The sequence below is a fragment of the Macaca fascicularis genome, chromosome X, assembly GCF_037993035.2.
Source record: "Macaca fascicularis isolate 582-1 chromosome X, T2T-MFA8v1.1".
Classification (NCBI taxonomy): Eukaryota; Metazoa; Chordata; class Mammalia; order Primates; family Cercopithecidae; genus Macaca; species Macaca fascicularis.
The window spans coordinates 19228300-19243208 of NC_088395.1; the positions used below are offsets into that span (position 1 = coordinate 19228300).

Consider the following 14909-nt stretch of genomic DNA (forward strand, 5'->3'; position numbering starts at 1 on the left):
CGAGCAGTGTTTGTTGGTGCTACAGCCTGTTTGCGCTGACCATCATTTCTCTGTAAGACATAATATTTATTATCAGGCAGGAGGACAGTTCCATTTTAAAATAAGACTTTCACAATCATTTCAAAGGCCACATAACTTAGTTTTCTCTACTTACACATTCAGTATAAATAAATATGTAGCTATTTTCTGTTCATATCAAACATTAACTACAAGGCACATTCGTATCAATTTTGTGTTTCTCAAATTTAAGTACCATACCAGTTCTGAAGCAGTGTCCCAGCTTCCATGTTAAACACCCCTTGTTTCACCATTCCAGCAAGTGCTAAAGGGTGTACTTTTTTTTTTTTTGAGACAGGGTCTGGCTCTGTTGCCCAGGCTGGAGTGCAGTGGCGTGATCACAGCTCACTGCAGCCTCCATCTCCTGGGCTCAAGCAATCCTCCCACCTCAGCCTCCCTAGTAGCTGGGACTACAGGTGAATTTCCTAATATTCCGGGAGGTCAAAACTAAGGCTCACTGTTTTCACAATACACACAGTTCTATGTTTATAAATAATAGGTTTCAAAAGAAACTCAGGACAGTGTTTAAAACTTAAGTTCTTAAACTATTAATTGAACAATGGCATTTTTAAATACGTAAACAGCAGAATTCGTGTGTACACTAACAGAAGCTTTAACAAAACATGTAGCATGGTGGCACACTCTGCTCCAGCTTAGCTGATTGGTATCAAGCCTCATCTTTGGTTTCTGAGGCCTCCTGAGCCCTTCTGTACTGGGAGACTGCACTCCAGAGCCTGCAGAGGAGACCACCCCTAGGAAACAAACAGAGCTGTCTTCAGAGTCAGAGCTTCAAGCCAACAGAGCTTAAAAATGCAGTCCCCAACTTAAAAACCTAATGAAAATCAAAACATTCTCTTCACATATGGAGGTGACGCTCGTGTCCCAGCAGTGGTAGGACATGGCCTTAGAGGTACGTACCTGCAGAGAGCTGGCTATTTCAAATGACTCAGGAACAAGAAGGCAGGTTGCAGTTTAAAGAAGGGGGTGGGTCCAGCATGCGGGCACGCTTGCTGTGTGCCTTCCCCCACTCCCAGCCAGGCATTAATGGCAGGAAATTGGCCAGCTCTTCTCTGTCACCTTCTGACTTCTGCCTGGCTTTCAGTTTCTGCCATGCCTTGGCTTTTTCCCAGCTTGAACCTAGCAGAACTCCAGAGTTTGGGGGGAGACCCAGCCCTTTGTTTTCTGCTTTAAGCATATTCACACATAAAAAGTCGTGTTCTCTTTTACAAACTGTTTTGAGGCTCTTACCGTAGTCGAAGGTATCTTAGATCTTCCTTAGTGATCTCATTAAGAATATCAGAAAGTGTATAACCCTCTTCAACAATCTGAAACAAAGATCAAATCCTTAAGAGCTGAGCAGCTGTGTAATAACAGCATAAGAATTTCTTTGTTGTAAAGTTACCTTTTCAATTGTCTTTGCATCGGCTCCTTGCAGCCGCAACCAGTCTATAAGTTCTTTATCTGTTCTCTGCCCATAGGGCCCTGCTGGGTTCTCTGTAATACCTGTAACGATTAGCAATTTGTTATCTATTAGTCTAACCATAAAATTCTTCAAAAGTAACCAGGTGGATTAATAAATGATTCCAGAATGTAAATATAATGTGAAAAAGAGATGAATTAGCCCTGTATCACTCAGCCACTATAGTACGTATTACACAATTCATAATTCTGAGATTTCACTTTCTAAAGAGAAGCCTCCTCATCTAGGATACCTTCAGTTAGTTTGGAATTTGACATGTTAGGTCTACCGCTTTAAATGCTTACCCTCACATCTTTCAAATGCCTTTCCTTAGGAATCACATCCCTAACTGCGTTGGAAATCCTACAAAGAAATAGGTTTTAGTGTTGAGGTTTTACATCGGAGCTTATCTAGTCCACATTCCAAGAGGTAGCTCTGGAGCTCATTTCTAAGTGGCCCAAAACGAATGTTGGGTTGACAGAGACATACTTATTTACTTATGCAGTAAACTACCCTTTTTAGGTGTCCAATATGCTATGAAGGTGGCAGAATGGATACAGAAATGATTGTCACTCCCAAAAGTCCTCATGTGCCCTTTTACAATCAGTCCCCTCACCTCCCCATTCTGATTCTGTCCCTGTAGTTCTGCCTTTTCTGGAGGAAAAGGAATCATGGTATGTGAATCTTTTTTTTTTTTTTTTTGAGACAGGGTCTCACTGTCACCCAGGCCAGAGTGCAGTGGCATGACCTCGGCTCATTGCAGCCTCGACGACCTGGGCTCAGGTGATCCTCCCACCTCAGCCTCCTGAGTAGCTAGGACTACAGGCACCCATCCACCAAGCCCAGCTGGTTTTTTTCTATTTTTTTGTAGGAATGAGGTTTTGCCATGTTGACCAGGCTGGTCTTGAACTCCTGGGCTCCAGTGATCTGCTAGCCTCAGCCTCCCAGAGTGCTGGGATTACAGGCACGAGCCACCATGCTTGGCTGTGAATCTAGCTCTTTCACTTAGCATACTGCATTTATAATGCAGCCATGTTGTTGAATGTATCAGTAGTCCCTTTTTATGATTGAGAAGTAGTCTAGAATCTACTGGAGTCCTGGATTAATAGAAGATAACCTCATTGTTTCTTCAAAGCTAACTAGAATATTAGCTAGATTTTAAAGTTTGTCTCTCCCACAAACACACCTAAGAGCAAGTGGAAAATGACTCACAATTTGATTTTAATTTTAACTGAAGGTGATACAATTCTTGAGTTTTCTGTTCTAGAGTTTGCCGCAGAAGATTCTGGTACTCTCTCTCTTTTTCAACTAGGTGTTCCAAAAGTCTGGTTTAAAAAAAAAAAAAAAAAAAAGCCATTATCCAGAGAGCATTCAACACCATTCAATTTAACTCAAGCATCTGTTGTGCATACATTAGAGATTTAAAAAAATGGAAAATGGGACAAGTCTAAGAGTCAGCCTAGAGAGGGAAGCGCATGTGTTTCTTCAGGTTCTGTGACTCAGACTTCAGTCTGCGGAGGGGAACCTTCCTTGTGTTTTCCTCCCCTTGACAACAAAGGCCAGTGCTCACAGCTTGGGTATATTTTTGCAATGGACTCAATGTGTGCCCCTCACCCGCCCCAAGTTCATACGTTGATATCCTAACCCACAAGGTGATGATGTTAGGAGATGGAGCTTTGAGAGGTGAGGTGAGAGGAGTGTCCTTGTGAAAGGAGACCCCAGAGGCTCCCTCATCCCTTCCACTACGTGAGAACACACAGTGAGAAGATGGCCATCTGTGAATGGGGAAGCAGGCCCTCACTGGCCATGGAATCTGCTGGCACCTCGATCTTGGACTTCCAGTCTCCAGAACTGTGAGAAACACATTTCTGTTGTTGATAAGCTGCCTGGTCTCTGGTGTTTTGTTACAGTAGCCTGAACGCACTCAGGCAGTTTTGTCTCAAAAACATATCATGAACCAAAAGATCCCGATGTTGATCAGAACTCAGCCAGAAGGACGATGTGATTATTTAAACCTGGGATAAGGCCGCTGAAACTAGAACAGAATGGTAAGGTTCTTTCCTCCTCACACGGGACTAAACCATGAGGACAGAAGCCCCTGCTTTTTTTTTTTTTTGAGACAGAGTCTCACTCTGTCGCCCAGGCTGGAGTGCAGTGGCACAATCTCGGCTCACTGCAAGCTCCGCCTCCTGGGTTCAGGCGGTTCTTCTGCCTCAGCCTCCTGAGTAGCTGGGACTACAGGCACGTGCCACCATGCCTGGTTAATTTTTGTATTTCTAGTAGAGATGGGGTTTCACCATATTGGCCAGGCTGGTCTCGAACTCCTGACCTCAGATAATCCACCTGCCTCGGCCTCCCAACGTGTTGGGATTACAGGCGTGAGCCACCACACCCAGCCAGAAGCCCCTGCTTTGAATGGGGCAGAGCAGGGACAGTGAGAGATGCTGCTCTGCCGGTGGGGAGGATGGCTCCCGCCAACATCCAGCAAGCACTTCCTACCCAGAATCCAGGACTGTGCCAAACACTGCATGAATTCAGTCACTGAAGCCTTGTGGCACTTCTAGGAAGCACTGGTTGTTCTAAACCCCCGTTTTGAAGCTGAGGTAACTGAGGCAGAGGAGTTAAGTAACGCCCAGAGTCCACAGGCTGGGCTCTTCCCATAGGACCGCCTCCTGAAACCCAGTCTTGCTCATGGGCTCTCTGGGATCAGATAGGACTTGGCACAACTGTGCCTCAAACTTCCGAGTCCCCACATGCCAGCTCAGGCATAGCATGTCTTGGGAGAAAGGGCTGACAGATTGGAACTGTGTCTAGCTTTTGTTGGGGTTCAGAAAACAGTGCCCCCAAATGGCCTCAGCAGCAGCCTCAGATGCAAAAGTTTTCCTCTGACCTTCTCCTGCCTCCCTCTCTCGGTCCATTGTCCTGGAGGCACCATAGAATCCCTCTTCCCCAAAACGGGGCATAGAAACCAGAACTCCTCCCCAAAGCCAGCCACAAAACCTAAAAATATGACTCTAACTTTCCCTCCGCCTTTCTGTGTAAAAATTGGTTATAAAGAAATTCTTGGCTGGACGTGGTGGCTCACACCTGTAATCCCAGCACTTTGGGAGGCTTGGGCGGGCGGATCACCTGAGGTCGGGAGTTCAAGACCAGCCTAACATGGAGAAACCGTCTCTACTAAAAATACAAAATTAGCCGGGCATAGTGGCGCCCGCTACTCGGGAGGCTGAGGCAGGAGAATCGCTTGAACCTGGGAGGCGGAGGTTCAAGTGAGCCAAGATTGTGCCACTGCATTCCAGCCTGGGCAACAAGAGTGAAACTCCGTCTCAAAAAAAACATATTCTTCAGGCTGGGCGCAGGCTGAGGTGGGAGGATCACCTGAGGTCAGGAGTTTGAGACCAGCCTGGCCAACATGGTAAAATCCCGTCTCTACTAAAAATACAAAAATTAGCCGGGCGTGGTAGTGGGCGCCTGTAATCCCAGCTACTCGGGAGGCTGAGGCAGGAGAATCATTTGAACTTGGGAGGCGGAGGTTGCAGTGATTGTGCCACTGCACTCCAGCCTGGGCAACAGAGCCAGACTCCATCTCAAAAAAAAAAAAAAAAAAAAGGTTATTCGATCTATTTTGTTTGACTGTAGGTGATAAGACCCCCATTCCAGAGGGTCCTGCTCCACATCCAGGAGAAAGGAATGCTGCTCAGAGAGACCAGGAAGGATCTAGACAGACAGGCCTTGCTGCGTTTCCCCAGTCTATCAGCATTCAATCAGGCCCTTTTTATCCCTGTTTCTCCACAGCTCTCCATACTTTGTTAAGCCCAAGCACGAAATAAAAATGGACAATTTCCCCTGGATCTTTGGGTCTTCATGCTGAAGGCTCCCGTGTATACATGTTAAATACATTTACATGCCTTCTCTCTAATTAATCAGCCTCATGCAGGTGATTTTCAGCAAACCTCCAGGGGCCAAGGGCCTTGCCCCCCACACTTTTGTTGTTTGCTCACATACCTAGTACATGGAATTTGTTTCTTAACTGTGTGTTCCTTTAATTCATTTATATGATCCATGCTGGTGAACTTGGGAATACAGAACTAAGCTTTATTGAAATTACTGAAGGTGGCTGGGTGTGGTGGCTCACACCTGTCATCCCAGAACTTTGGGAGGCCGAGGCAGGCGGATCACCTGAGGTCAGGAGTTTGAGACCAGCCTGGCCAATATGGTGAAATCCCATCTCTACTAAAAATACAAAAATTAGCCGGGTGTGATGGTATGTGCCTGTGGTCCCAGGTACTCAGGAGGCTGAGGCAGGAGAATTGCCTGAACCTAGGAGGCGGAGGTTGCAGTGAGCCAAGATTGCGCCACTGCACTCCAGGCTGGACGACAGAGCAAGACTCCATCTCAATCAATCAATCAATCAATAAAAAGACTTCAGGTAATTATTGAAGTTGCCATGAGAAATCACTGCAACAGTAGAGAGGTTAGAACACAGGAACTCCCGGATTATTTGGTAGCAAAGTGAGGTGGGGAGAGGAGAACACTTCTGCCCCAGCACAACAGCAAAGAGGAAATATTGATGCTCAGCAAATTAGAAGTCCTCTCCAAGCCCTCCCCTGCCTGCTTTCATCCTGGTCTCTCTAGTAGTCCTCCTTTTACGTTAGTGAAGGAAACAACACAAGCTCATGCCTGTATCCACTGAGAAGGGCTCTCAGGACTCATTCATCAGGACACACACATCATCCTTTCCAAGAGGTGTCATCTTCCTTCAGCTCTGCCCAACTGCCACACAGCCAAGGCACTTCATACTACAGTGATATGGTTTGCCTGTGTCCCCACCCAAATCTCATCTTGAATTGTAGCTCCCATAATTCCCTTGTGTTGTGGGAGGGACCCAGTGGGAGATAACTGAATCATGGGGATGGTTTCCCCTATACTGTTCTCATGGTATTGAATAAGTCTCATGAGATCTGATGCTTTTATAAGGGAAAACCCCTTCCACCTGGCTCTCTCATCCTCTCCTGTCTGCTGCCATGTAAGACGTGCCTTTTACCTTCTGCCATGATTATGAGGCCTCCCCTCATTAAACCTCTTTTTCTTATAAATTGCCCAGTTTCGGGTATGTATCAGCAGCTTGAAAACAGACTAACACACACAAGGACAGGCACCTTAGGCAGGAATATGCAGTTCATGTCAATGCCATTCACAGACTGGCTGCTGTCTAACCAATTCCTCATTCCACTGAGACTGGAAAATAACACAATGACTATCGACAGTGGAGAGGAATAACCTTCAAACCCATATATAATCATTTTATGAATTTGGTGATTATAAATCTTATTGGGTGACCCAGCAACTCCATTACTGGATATATACCCAAAGGAATATAAATAGTTCTATTATAAAGATACATGCACATGTATGTTCGTTGCAGCACTATTCACAATAGCAAAGACATGGAATCATCCTAAATTTCCATCAATAACAAAGAAAATGTGGTACATACACACCATGGAATACTACGCAGCCATAAAAAAGGAACGAGATCATGTCCTTTGCAGGGACATGAATGGAGCTGGAGGCCACTATCCTTAGCAAACAAATGCAGGAACAAAAAACCAAATACCATATGCCGTGGGAGCTAAATGATGAGAACATGTGGACACATAGAGGGGAACAACACACACTGGGGCCTGTCGGAGGGTGGAGGGTAGGAGGAGGGAGAGGATCAGGAAAAGCAACTAATGAGTACTAGGCTTAATACCTGGGTGATGAAACAATCTGTACAACAAACCCCCATGATGCAAGTTTACCTATGTAACAAACCTGCACTTATACTCCTGAACTTAAAAAAAAAAAAAATCTTATTGGGAAAAAATATTAAAGAAATGCTAAGTATTATTACCAACTTTAATATTTGTGATATTTTTAAAACTTTCAAAATGTTGCCACCACTACCATTTAACTAAAACTCTGGGTCTTTTTAAAAAAGAAATGATTAGATGATCTGAGATTGAATTTGAGAGATCCCTGACAGCATATACAACTTTTCATCCAAAATACGTAGCTGCCCCCTTATCTCCCAGTTAAATAGTCATTAGCATTACTCGCCAGTGATCACACAGCAACAAAGCGTCATTTGGAACGAATACCAACTCATTTGCTGTAACTACGGATTACTTTTTTTTTTTTTTTTTTTGAGACGGAGTCTCACTCTGTCACCCAGGCTGGAGTGCAGTGGCATGATCTCGGCTCACTGCAACCTCTGCCACCTGGGTTCAAGTGATTCTCCTGCCTCAGCCTCCTAAGTAGCTGGGATTACAGGCACACGCCACCACGCCTGGCAAATTCTTATATTTTTAGTAGAGACAGGGTTTCACCATACTGGCCAGGCTGGTCTCTAACTCCTGACCTTGTGATCCGCCCGCCTTGGCCTCCCAAAGTGCTGGGATTACAGGCGTGAGCCACCATACCGGGCCAACTATGGATTACTTTTAAAAACCAAATCACGCAGCTGATAATGTGACTTCCCAGAGCAAACAGGAATATTTTTATTCATTTCACAAATATTTCTTCCTTTCTTTTTTTTTTTTTTGAGACGGAGTTCCTCTCTTGTTGACCAGCCTGGAGTGCAATGGCACAATCTCAGCTCACTGCAACCCTGCCTCCCAGGTTCAATCGATTCTCCTGCCTCAGCTTCCCAAGCAGCTGAGATTACAGGCGTGCCCCACCATGCCTGCCTAATTTTGTAGTTTTATAGAGACGGGGTTTCACCATGTTGGCCAGGCTGGTCTCAAACTCCTGACCTTAAGTGATCCACTCACGTCGGCCCCTCAAAGTGTTGGGATTACAGGCGTGAGCCACCATGCCCGTCCATTTCACAAATATTTATTAAGCACCTACCATGTGCCAGGAAGTGAACAAAACAGACCAGTGCATTGGAGGAATATGATGCTGATGCCAGGGTTGCCTGGTTGGGAAGGCAGTCCACTAATGCCCGTCTAGGGATCATGACAAATCACATGGAAGAAATGACAACAGGGCAAACTTCCTCAGGGTTGGGATTATGGGATGTGCATCCACTGATGAAGTGCTAACCAACCCCCAAACCCTGCGACTTCTGCAGGGGCAGGCTGCTGAGCCTGCGAGACCCACACACCATGCCAGGCGCCCCGTCTTGGTGAAAAGACACAGAGAAAGAATTCAGAGATGCTGCTGCCTTCAGTATGAGTAATTTCTGTGTGGCCTGGGGCAAGGTACTATACCACTGATTTTTTTTTTTTTTTAAAGGAAGGCATTCCTCTAGTCCCTCAATTAAGGCTGAGAATACACCCTTGCCCAGTTCGTGGATGATGAAGCTGCTTTTTCCTAAGACCTGGGTGAGACACTCAACAACCAAACCAATTCATCAGCATCTTGGTGGCTCAGGCCATTGTCCCAGCCTCTGCTCCCAGAGGGCCCAGAAGCTTCTCACCTGTTGGTCTCCTGCCTGAGCTCACCCAGCTGGAGGCTCAGGTGCTGCTGGTGGGGCTGGGCCTCCTGGCCAGGTCTGGCCGCTGGGGGATAGCCCTCTTCTGCTTCATCCATGTCCTTATCTACCCCTTCAGTCTCACAGGTAGGCTCAAAGTGGGCTTGGAGCTCTGCAAATCACACAAGACATGACCATGGTGAGCAAATCAGGCCAGTAGGACCTGGGGTCACAGACACCCGGGTCAGCCAACCGGGCTGTTTGGAAGCTGGCCTGGCCCGTGCCATGCTCCATTAGGGGACCGCTGACTTTACAAATGGAGAGGAGACCATTCTATTTGGTTCTCTGCAGCGTAAAGCTGATCACGCCAGTTTCCAGAGGAAGAAATTGAGGCTTAAGGATATAAAGCGAGCCAAGGCCAGCATTTGAAGGGTACAACCAGGCCAGGCGCGGTGGCTTACACCTGCAATCCCAGCACTTTGGGAGGCTGAGGCAGGCAGATCACTTGAGGTCAGGAGTTCGAGACCAGCCTGGTCAACATGGTGAAACCCCATCTCAACTAAAAAATATATACAAAAATTAGCCGGGGCCAGGTGCGGTGGCTCACGCCTGTAATCCCAGCACTTTAGGAGGCTGAGGTGGGCAGATCACAAGGTCAAGAGATCAAGACCATCCTGGCCAACATGGTGAAACCCCATCTCTACTAGAAAAATTAGCTGGGTGTGGTGGCGCACACCTGTAGCCCCAGCTACTCGGGAAGCTGAGGCAGGAGAATTGCTTGAACCCGGGAGATCGAGATTGCAGTGAGGCGAGATCACGTCACTGCACTCCAGCCTGGTGACAGAGCAAGACTCCGTGTAAAGTAATAATAATAAATAAATTAATAAATTAGCTGGGCGTGGTGGTGCATACCCCTGTAATCCCAGCTACTCGGAAGGCTGAGGCACGAGAATCACTTGAACCCAGAAGGTAGAGGCTGCAGTGAGCTGAGATTGTGCCACTGCACTCCAGCCTGAGTGATAGAGCAAGACTGTCCCAGAAAAAAAAAAAAAAAAAAAAAAAGAAAAAAAGAACTAGGTACAGCCAGACTGCCACCCAAGCCTGTGCCGTTTTTACTACAGAAGATGTCTGCTTGGAGTGGGAGAGGAATTAAGCACTGGGGTTTCCCAGGCCTCTCCTGCAGCCGAGCCTGGGCTACACAGTGCATTCAGGAGGGTGAGCCGGAGCCGATCAGCAGGGGGCTGAAGGAAAGGGGGAAACCGTGATGGCAACAGAATGGGCTGTAAAGCCTCCCTTAGCAGGAAGAAGTTGCCAGAGAAGGAGAATCAACTTTGGTAACGTTTCAAAAAGGAAATTGGGCTGGGCGCGGTGGCTCAAGCCTGTAATCCCAGCACTTTGGGAGGCCGAGACGGGCGGATCACGAGGTCAGGAAATCGAGACCATCCTGGCTAACCCAGTGAAACCCCGTCTCTACTAAAAAATACAAAAAAAAAAAAAAAACTAGCTGGGCGAGGTGGCGGCGCCTGTAGTCCTAGCTACTGGGGAGGCTGAGGCAGGAGAACGGCGTGAACCCAGGAGGCGGAGCTTGCAGTGAGTGGAGATCGCGCCACTGGACTCCAGCCTGGGCGAAAGAGCGAGACTCCGTCTCAAAAAACAAAAAAACAAAAAAAAAAAAAACAAAAAGGAAATCGACAAAAACCAAAGATTTCTGTAACTACTATGTGATGATTCGGAGAGAGGAATCTGAGCCACTGTATTGTCAATTACCCAGGAGGCATTCCTCAGTGCACAATGAGGGGGATCCCAGGGGACTGGAGGATCCTTCCTCTCTGGCCCCATGCTCCCTTTTTATTTTATTTTTATTTTATTTTATTTATTTTTATTGAGATGGAATCTCACTCTGTTGCCCAGGCTGGAGTGCAGTGGCGTGATCTCGGCTTACTGCAACCTCCACCACCTAGGTTCAAGCGATTTTCCTGTCTCAGCCTCCGAGTAGCTGAGATTACAGGCATGTGCCACCAAGCCTGGCTAATTTTTTGGTATTTTTAGTAGAGACGGGGTTTCACCATGTTGGCCAGGCTGGTCTCGAACTCCTGACCTCAGTTGATCTGCCCACCTCGTCCTCCCAAAGTGCTGGGATTACAGGCGTGAGCCACCGTGCCCAGCCCCATGCTCCCTTTTGAGATCGTGAGTTTAGTCTATGTGCAGTCACCTTCATTATGCTTCAGGGACATGTAAATACAGCACCATGAGATGCTCTCAGAACTGCAGCATCAGCCCTGCAAGAGGTCTATGACAACAGGCATTTAATTGCAAGGAAGTAGATAACCAAGATGGAAAAGAGAAAAGCAACAACTGTTGAATGAAGAGGATACTTCTTATCTTTTCACGGCCTAAAGCTGACCTTGACCACAAAGGGGGCGCTCACCTGGGATGAGAATGGTGACCGCGGCCTGCACCGCTCGGCGGATGATGTTGTCCATTGCGAACATCCAGTGGGGCCTAATTAAGTGGTTCCTCAAAATTTTATTTACCTAAAAAAACAAAGAAAAATCACAAAAATCCAGATTTCTAGTGCATTGCACGGAGAATCATGGCAATCTATACTCATCCTCTTGGGGACCGCATGTAATTGGCCAGTTCACCCAGATGCCACTTCCTGGACTTCACTGTTTAGGAGGAGCTGCTGAAGCTCAGGGTTCGGGTGCACACAGTTAAGAAGAGATGGGGGCTATGGAGGAAATGGTCACTGAATTCCACGATCTGGTGTGTTCCCTAGGGCCAGATGGAGCACTTACGGCATCCTGAAATCCGAACAGCACCAGGTGAATCTGACTGATGGACGAGCTGTCAAAGTCCAGGTCCACCTTGAGCTTTGAGATTGTGGTCGCCATCACCCGGTGCTCTGGGGAGCGGATGAAGTCCCTCAGGATCCCAATGATTTGCTTGATGTGGCCAACTGAGAGATGCAACTCTTCGGAACTCTGACAACACACACAAATCATTTTCACTGAGTGAGTCGGATTGAGAAAGCGAGAATTCAGAACATACTGGGGGAAGCAAGATGGTTCATTTGCTGAGAAACTTGTGGAACTCCCAGGTGAGAAGGGGTCTCTGTTGGTTCCTGGAATTCCCTCCATAACCATCCTGTCAGGGTTCTGGCCTCTTCTCCCTGGTGGGTGCACGGCTAAGCCCCTCTGTGAATGGCCTCCTGTTTAACCCCTTGTAAGAGCCCCCATCAAGGCCATAGACATAGTTCAGAGCGGAGCAGTGGCCTTTTCCTAAAAGGCCCTTTTCCATCCAAAATAAGGGAGGGGGGCCGGGCGTGGTAGCTCACACCTGTAATCCCAGCACTTTGGGAAGTCTAGGCAGGCGGATCTCCTGAGGTCAGGAGTTCGAGACCAGCCTGGCCAATAAGGTGAAACCCCATCTCTACTAAAAATACAGAAATTAGCTGGGTGTGGTGGCAGGCACCGTGTAATCCCAGCTACTCGGAAGGCTGAGGCGGGAGATTCACTTGAACCTAGGAGGTGGAGCTTGCAGTGAGCCAAGACCACACCGCTGCACTCCAGCCTGGGCGACAGTGAGACTGTCTAAAAAAAATAATAAAGATTAAAAAACAATAATAATAAACTGAAATAAGGGAGGGGGATCGGTTTACCAGTCCTGCGCCCTAGTTCAAAGTCAGATATTTTCACCCATAACCACCCTCCCCAAGGTGGCTGTTCTCCCAGCTTCTGAGGGCAGCTCTAGCATGTCCTACAGTTGGGGATTCACTCCAGGACTCAAAACCGGATCATGCGAGAGGCCAGAGAAAGTGCTTCGGGCTTTCTGCTACAATCTGGCTGGTTTTCACCAGGTGGCAGCACCGCCCCACCAATGCCTAGAATCACTGCGGTATCTGCAAATCCATGTTTCCGCAGAGCTTTTTTCTTTGTATTTTCTTTTGTTTTGTTGGGGAAGGGAAGGACATTAGGGAAACATTTACAGTGATCACTGTAACTATGCAGATGTTCCAGGGCGGCAGGAACCGAGGTCCCTGACTGGACCTGTCTGGGGACTGGGACTTGGGCAGAGGGAGCGGGAAGAGTCGGTGCCCTCCCTCGGGCAAGCACCTGGGCCACGCACTCCTGCAGGTTGGAAACCACCTGGTTCTGCTCCTCCCAGAGGATTTTGTACAGGATGGCGCGGCGCTCACTGTCCTTGCGCAGCAGGAAGAGGCCTGGGTCCCTGTCCTCCGGGGATGAGGCCAAGCCGCGGTCTTCCAAGGCTGAGCTTTCGTCTGGAACACTGTGGACAAACACGTGTGACAATCTCTGTGTGTGCCGGGGCACTGTCCCCGGGAGTGTGTCACATTAGGACGCCCTGGAGGAGGGCTGAGAGGTAACTGCGACGCAGTCCCTGTGCTCAAGAAGATGAAATTGTCAGAGGAAGGACAGACATGCAGTGTTCTGTCAACCCCCACAGCAGCGGGGAGAGCAGGAGGGGGAGGCGGGATAAAGGAGCCTCCCAGGAGAAGGGGAGGAGGGAGGGAGGGAAGGGGGCAAGCGCAGAAGGAGAGGTGAGGGAGGAAAGGTGAGGGGGACAGGGGGAGGAGGGAGAGAGAGCAAGGAAAAGAAGGACGGGAGGAGGAGGGGCATAGGAGGAGGAAGGAGCCAGAAGATGAAGGGACAGAGGGGGCGAGGGGAGGTGATGGGGCGAGGGGAGGTGATGGGGAGAGAGAAGAGGAAGAGGAAAGAGGGGAAGTATCGAAGGAGAGGGGAGAAAGAAGGGAAGAGGAGAGATGGGTGAGGGCACATGTGGGGAATGAAAGGACAGGGAGGGAGGGGCAGGGACAGCGAGTGAATGAAGCGCCCTCCTTGCCAGGATGGGACCGCCCAGCCGCCGTACTGCCCTGCAGAAGGGAAGCAAAACCCCTCAGCGGCCATCTGCTTGGGCCCAGGGAGGTGCCTTGTGGCAGAGGACTGCCAGCACCTTTTCAGGCCTGCAGCGGAGGGACAGGACGCGGGTGTACCTGAGAAGGTGGCCAAGGTGATGCCTGGGCGCCCGGGTCCTCTCAAAGAGTGCGTCAGGCTGGGCGTCGGAGTCCGGGGAGACGGAGCTGTGCTCACTGCTGCTGGTGGCCATGGGCTCCCCCTGTGTGGGCAGGGCCAGGACGACACCCCGGGGACCTTCTGTAGGGGGACAGCCAGACACCGAATGGGGAGCCTCAGAGAGGGACGGGGTAGGGCTGAGTCCCTGGCAGCCCCTCAGGCCCAGGTGAATTGCCCAGGCACCCAGGATCCTGGAGAAATGTGGGTCGGGCGGGGTATGGGCCCCAGGTGCTGTATTTCTACTCCGATGCATGCAGTCGGGGGTCCCTCATGCAGCAAGTTGCTGAGTCACTCTCTGGTGGCTTCTGACCCTGATCGGTACCAGGGAAAAGAGGATAAACTGCTTCCTTTTCAGGGTCCACTCTTACATCATTGCCAGTTAGGACTTACTGCCCCAGAAGGTGTCACTGGACTTCGGTGGCCTGCAGGACAGCCACCTCAGGCAAACCTCCCTGACACATCCTTTCATCAAGGTCAGGGTTGGCACATGATGACAAGCCAGGCTCCAAAACGGAAGCCCCAGGCTCTGCACGTGGGGAAGACAAAGAACCCCAGCTGGGGTACCTCTAGCCCCCCCACTCTCTTCCCAATCCTGAAGGAACAACTTCCAGCAGAGGGCAGTCCAGCCACCCAGAGACGCCCCGGGCCTCTGTCAGAAGATCCAGGTGCATTTATTAGTTAAATTTTGACACCCTCCAAACCTACTGCATAGGTCCCGTCACTCTTTACAAAAATGGGCATGACGTGAGCAGCCCAGTACTCTGGCCGGCCAGAACTCGCCCTCCTAAGCAGCAGAGAAGCCCAGGGGCCCAGCATTCATGTGGCCAGGGTGCTGCCCCAG

General features: G+C 49.0%; 1 protein-coding gene across 6 annotated transcripts in view; it reads right to left on the bottom strand.

The window, feature by feature from the left end:
- Positions 1-45: 45 nt before the first annotated feature.
- MAP3K15 (mitogen-activated protein kinase kinase kinase 15) overlaps positions 46-14909 on the bottom strand; it is a 149898-nt gene continuing 135034 nt past the window's right edge. For 5 of the 6 annotated variants that reach the window (XM_005593116.5, XM_065538460.2, XM_015443582.4 and 2 more), the window contains 9 exons: positions 13990-14149; positions 13091-13265; positions 11774-11959; positions 11404-11509; positions 8982-9147; positions 2729-2841; positions 1460-1560; positions 1306-1382; positions 46-809 (listed from right to left, as the gene is read on the bottom strand). In XM_005593116.5, coding sequence (XP_005593173.3) covers positions 725-809; positions 1306-1382; positions 1460-1560; positions 2729-2841; positions 8982-9147; positions 11404-11509; positions 11774-11959; positions 13091-13265; positions 13990-14149 — 1169 coding nt within the window. In that variant the 3' untranslated portion in view covers positions 46-724. Of the gene's footprint in view, positions 810-1305; positions 1383-1459; positions 1561-1821; positions 1880-2728; positions 2842-8981; positions 9148-11403; positions 11510-11773; positions 11960-13090; positions 13266-13989; positions 14150-14909 lie in introns of those variants that run through there. The other variant, XR_287236.4, reaches the window with a different exon arrangement.